Consider the following 6,221-nt stretch of genomic DNA (forward strand, 5'->3'; position numbering starts at 1 on the left):
AGAAAACAGCTGAAATTTATGGTGCAGATGGGAACATGTGTATGGGTGCTGTCATACTGGGAAGAATAGTCACAGACATTCAACCTGATTTCTCAGGGCTAAGCGAGAGAACATGGTTTATAAGAAAAATGGAGGGTTATGCGTATGAGGTAGGTAAAATTAGATGGTTGTGGAGTAGGTTTACATAGGTCAGCACAACATCGTGGGGTGAAGGGCATACACTGTGCATTAATGTTCCATTTCCCAGACAAGATTTTGCACATTCCCTGTCAGATGGAGTCTATTATTGCCAGTCAATGAAAACTTGCTTGTCCTGCCTTGGGTTCTGTCGGCCCTCTGCTCTTACCTTGTTTGCAGTTTGACATCCTAGTTGCATCTACTCCAATTAACTTTATGAAAACCTGATGATAAATGGCAGCAATAATCGAGGATATACAGTCACCTTGAATGCATTAAAATATTTGATGACTCATCAACACAAAACAACCAATTCACCCTAATCACACATCAAAACAACACAACTTTAATAAATATTTGATGTTCTTTCTTTCTGAATATTCTGATCTTCAAACTTTCTTTGCCTCCAGTGTAATTAGCAATTAGCAACTACAATTTACATTCTTGATATACCAGTCAGGGTGATGGTTGAAACTCCCACATATAGTGTCAGCATCTCCACTTTAACTTTCCACTTAATTTGATGTCATTAGCGATGTCCTTCCTCCCCCGTTTCCCCCAATGAACAGCAGGACAGGACCTCAAGTTTTGGTGAACACATTGGGACTGATTAACATCTGGATCCAAACCAGTCCCTGCAGCATTTCCAAACAAACATATGTATGGGTTATTGAGACAGGTAGTTTAACCCCTTTCGCTATCTGAGACATCAAGCTTGGCTAATTGCAGGCGGTGGTTTGAACACAGGACTTTCCTAGTCTAGTTAGCTGAGAGTCCCAATATGAGAATTGTTGACTCCAGGACCTCGAGAGGAAGAGCCCCGAGCTGCACAGGTCAATCTTGCGAATCCAAGTCTTCGCTCTCTTCGCTCCAGTGCTTCCCAGTCCGTTTCTTCCTATTCCTTTCTGCCATCACAATGGCGGCCACCACCGTGATGAAGACTGTGAAGGTGATGACCAGGACTGTCACCGTCTCTGCAATGCACAGCTGAGTGTCAACGGAGGCCAGGGGCAGATCCCTCAATGCTGGGGGCTCCAAACAGATCACCTCCTTATAGTCGTCCACGATGAGGCGCTGGACGTTGTGCAGCTTCCCGAAGACCCTCTGGAGCTCACAATCGCACGTCCAGTTGTTCTCAGATAGCAGGATGTGAGTGCCCCAAGTTTGAATACCCAAAAATGTCTTGAACTTAATTCGTTCCAAGCCATTCCTAGAAAGATTTAAGATGGTCAAACTTGTCAAAGAGATAAAAACGCCAGTGTCAATACCTTTAATTCGATTACCCTGAAGATTCAACACCTCCAGTCTCTGAAGCATGAAGAAGACACCATTGTGCAGGTACCCCAGCCTGTTATTCTGAAGGTGCAAGTGTCGAAGTCTCGTCATGCTCCTGAAAGCCCCACTCATTATCTGATCTATCTGGTTATCGTTCAGGTAGAGTTTCTTCACATTGTCCAGGTACTGGAACATTTGTGGATTAAGCCTCTCCAAATTGTTGTCAGACAGTATGAGTTCACTGAGGAAGGAGAGGCCAGTGGAAAAGCTGCTGCCCAGCCGCCTGATGTTATTCCTCCGGAAATCCAGTCTCCACAAGTTCTCAAGAGCAGCGAAGGCTCCATCCTCCACTTCGTTCACGTGGCAGGAACTGATGAGGAGAATGCTCATCCTCCAGAGGGAGTGGAAAGCTCTGGACGGGACGACGGTCAGGTTGTTCCTGGACAAGTCCAGGTGCTCGGTGTCTGGCGGCAGGTCGGCGGGGATGTGGCGGAGGGAGGCGGCTGTGCAGTTCACATACTTGAGCCCCTCCCTGCAGGCGCACCCTTTGGGACACCCAGCCCAGGGGTCGGAAGCGGGGCTCACCACGCCCAGCCGGAGAAGTAGCAACAGCGTGGCGGGAAGAATCATCCTCGTCTCAAGCTGAGAGCGCAAGGCTGAAGTGGCAACTTTGGGGAACATGGGGTTCATCTGCCAGTCGCACTCACTCCCGACTGCGCCATTCCAACTGCAGGGGAGGGGATGGGGGGGAGGGGGAGGGGGATGGGGATGGGGGGAGGGGGTGAGGGAGGGGGGAGGCGGGGAGGGAGGGGGGGAGAGGGGAGGGGGTGAGGGAGGGGTGAGGGAGGGGGGAGGGAGGTGGGAGGGAGGGGGAGGGGGAAGGGGAAGGAGAGGGGGTGGGGGAAGGGGAAGGAGAGGGGGTGGGGGAAGGGGAAGGAGAGGGGGTGGGGGAAGGGGAAGGAGAGGGGGTGGGGGAAGGGGAAGGAGAGGGGGTGGGGGAAGGGGAAGGAGAGGGGGTGGGGGAAGGGGAAGGAGAGGGGGTGGGGGGAGGGGGGGTGTTCAGAAGAGAAAACAATTAACGTGTAAACCAAATGCCAGACCCGGTTTGCATTCACTGACTGATCCCAATCTAATGGAAAAAACATAATGCTGGGGAAACTCAGCGGGTCCAACAGTGTAGTTTACAGCTTGGTGTGTTAACTTTTTTAAAAAGTCAAACTTTATACCTCGAGCCTGAGATTCTGCATCTTTACCTTTGCCACTGTTTGACCTGCTGACTTTGCTCCAGTTTTGTGTGGTTTGACTTCGACCACAGTGCCTGCAGACTTTGTCTTCCTATTCCAGCAGAGCCTTGGCGGGATTATACGGAGCGATCGAATTCAAACAGAACTGGATCGGTAAAACATTCCTGCCTTCTACTTCGTTTTCCGAGAGGACGATTTGAATGCGGACCAGACTGGTAGGTTGAACGAAAAAGGAGGGCAACAGCGTACAAAAAAAAAACACATTGGAGAAACTCAGCAGGTGTGTCTGGTCCCCACCGAGGCTGAGCTCTTCCAGCGGGGTCCAGCCCCTCCACTTGTCTCCAGTTGTAACGAATTAAACCCAAACATCGTGACCGGGTTCAATAATCTGACCTTGATTTCCACTCCGCGAACGGCAGAGCACGATTAAATAAACGCTCCGTCTCATCCATGTAGCAAATTGGCCATGGACTGATTTAGAATGTGAAAATCTCTTACCGAGCTCCGGTCTGGGTGGATTGGGACGGCGAGGAGAGACCCAGCGAGGGGGAGATTCAGCGGGGGACGGAGCTCCGAGGCGGGTGGCATTCGCAAAATGCTGCTTTCAGGCGGGGATGGCCGGCTGAGAACATGTGTCAAAGAGTGGGCAGGGTTTCGGCTCCCCGTGCGAGGGGTAGGGAAAGTGGCACTGGGCATGTCAGCACTGCAGCGGCGAACTCGGCATCGCTTGCCAGATGGACCCAGGAGCGTCCGGAGGGTGGTTCGCAGGGGTTGCTTAGCCCGCCACAATCTTCCCGTTTCTCCCGCTGTCGAGGAACATGAAACATTAAAAAGCAAACGGGGCCGATTTAGTTTTGTGCTCAAAATCAGATCTGCAACTAAGTTCAACGTGAGAAAATAGCAGCAGATGCCTCTCAGAAACGTAGAAGACGCAAATGCACCCCCTACACACGCACAGAGGTACATCCAGAACACAGACACACATCTCCATGCACAGACACACACTATAAGGGCACAGGCACACATGTTTGAGACTTCTCCATCAAGGCACCGGTGGATCGGGCGCTGTCCAATGTTTTAGCAGGGGCTCTCAACCTTTTTTCTTCCCACTTACATCCCTCTTTGAGTAATCCCTGTGCCATCAGTGCTCTGTGATGAGTAAGGGATTGTTTAAGGTGGGATGTGAGTGGGAAGGGAAGGTTGAGAATCACTGCTCCAGACCCAATTGTAACTGAACTATTCTACTTGAGAAAAATTGTCATTTCCTTTGGAGTTAGGAAACCGTGCACATAACGAGTTAATTGGGGTCGATTAAAACAGTGGTTTTCAAACTTTTTCTTTCCACTCACATCCCACCTTAAGCAATCCTTTACTAATCACAGAACAGCGATGGCATAGGGATTACTTAAAGTGGGATGTGAGTGGGAAGATAAAGATTGAGAACTATTGTTTTAGGGGTTCAGATAATAAATTGGTTGCAACACCGCGCAATTTTTGAGATAGGATGCAATACCAGGACTAAATAAGAAGTTTTCCATTCAGTTTAAAATTTTCCAAAATTATTCATAAAAAAAAATGTCTAACAAATGAGTTGCTTTCAACTTCTGGTGAATTAGAAGATTTAATCTGTAAGTGGGGTGGATGTGAGAGAAGACTGCTCTCCTGGGACCCAGGTACAATTTTCTGGGAGCACCTTTCAAATTGCAGGGGGAATCTACCCATTAAATTGCCAACCCAACGATATAAGGGGGGGGGGGGATCCAACCCCCATAATGTTATGTCATGCCCTCACCGGAAGTACTGCCGGATGTTTAGAAGCTGGCTGCCCGGACGCAAGCGCTGATGTCACCGGAATAAGTGGATCGGCCATTTTTCATTTTCAAATTGCCTGTATCGCGACCTAGGTAAGTTTAACTGGGTTCCCTGACTACCTCTGAGGTAAGCCAAGGACTCAGTTGGATTCCGACAGGGTTGACTGGGTCAGACCTTTTCTAACTGTTGTGCTAACTGGGCAAATTGCCCGGTTAACCCCATTTTACATTGCAATTTGAAAGGGCCTACTAGTGAGAGAATGAAGTCGGGGTCAAACACTGGTGGGAAGGGATATCGAGGGTGACCAACACCTCCTGCTGGCGATACCGTGAGAACTTCCCAAAAGCAGCTAGCAGAGCGTGGCTTCAGGGTTTGCGCACTGGGTGAAGTTCCCCTGTCGCATTGGTACCACAACTTCAGTGGGATCGAATTTCAGGAATATTATCTGTAGTTGGCAGTGACACGGGAGTTTTAACCCTGTTAACAGACACACATAAACCGAGATCCCATCTGCTCCTTTAAGATGACATCCATGGTCCCATGTCGCCATTCAACCAAAATCAGCTGAGCTTCATGAGGCGCAAAAATCCCCAAGGCCCTCTGCAGCTGCTTGATAAACAAAGTGTGAGTCCCAACACATAGCAGGGCTGAGGTTTCAAAGCTGCATCTGCTTCAGAGAGTGTGGAAACTCTTCCAGACTCAGTAGTGAATGCCACAACTTTGGGTAGCTTGGTTGCTGGCTCTATCTATCATCCTCTGGGAGTAGACAACCAGCCTGACCTGCCGGGCATCACCTCCCACTCAGCATTGCACAGCCACCACATTCTTTTGCCCACCTTTTCACTCTAACTGTTCTCATACACTCATAGACCATGTTATTTTGTTGACACCTCATCCCCACAGTCACCCCAGATTTATCCCATCAGAGACATCCTTCTTCCCCCACTGTCTTGCAGCTTACGTGTTCCCTTGGTCTCTCACTGGAAGTATGACCCCTGGTTCTCTCTCTACAGACACTGCCTGATCTGATAAGGATTTCTCACATTCTCTGTTTTAGTTTGAGGTTTCCAGTGCCAGCCATGTTTTCACTTGCATTATGAGTGCAAGACATAACATTGTGGGGGTTGGATCCCCCTTATATCGTTGGGTTGGCAATTTAATGGGTAGATTCCCCCGGCATTTCAAACGGGGTGCTGAGGGGATGACTTAATTTGGGTCTGTGACATAACAAAGCATTTTAATAGATTAGATGGTTCAACTTGTGGGGAAGAGATGGATGTTGAGAGGCAGGTCAGCATGAAATCCGCTGGACAGTGCAGAAAAATTGCCGTGAGATGGGTAGGGATGTGAAATTCCCAAACAGTTAAAGGGGAGGCCAGAGAAGCTGGAAGGAGATTCAGATGAGGATAGACAGGGGGAGGTTTGGCTAGCCTGCTTGGGCTGAATGGCCTGTTCTCTGGTCCTAGGTAATTAAAATGTGAATGGTGACTGTCATCAGCAGATGAGAAAATGCTGGGCCAGGATCATGCATTGTTGATCAGTTGGAAAGCAACAGTTTTAGTAATGCCCCAGGGTAAGAAGAGCTATTAATGTTTGGGAACACCCCGGCCCCTCTGCATTTAGATAATAATCCACCTTTTTATTCTCACCAAAGAGCATGACCTCACACATCCCCCCTTAACTCGCGGTTGCCAGGTTTGACCCACTCTCTCC

General features: G+C 49.1%; 1 protein-coding gene across 1 annotated transcript; it reads right to left on the reverse strand.

Annotated features, from left to right (window-relative positions):
• Positions 1–547: 547 nt before the first annotated feature.
• Positions 548–2,174, reverse strand: LOC138760061 (chondroadherin-like). Its single transcript, XM_069930486.1, has one exon. The coding sequence runs from the start codon at positions 2,140–2,142 to the stop codon at positions 1,012–1,014; it is 1,131 nt and encodes a 376-aa protein (XP_069786587.1). The 5' UTR covers positions 2,143–2,174; the 3' UTR covers positions 548–1,011.
• Between the last annotated feature and the right edge of the window lie 4,047 nt (positions 2,175–6,221).

This window comes from Narcine bancroftii, chromosome 4 (assembly GCF_036971445.1).
Source record: "Narcine bancroftii isolate sNarBan1 chromosome 4, sNarBan1.hap1, whole genome shotgun sequence".
Classification (NCBI taxonomy): domain Eukaryota; kingdom Metazoa; phylum Chordata; class Chondrichthyes; order Torpediniformes; family Narcinidae; genus Narcine; species Narcine bancroftii.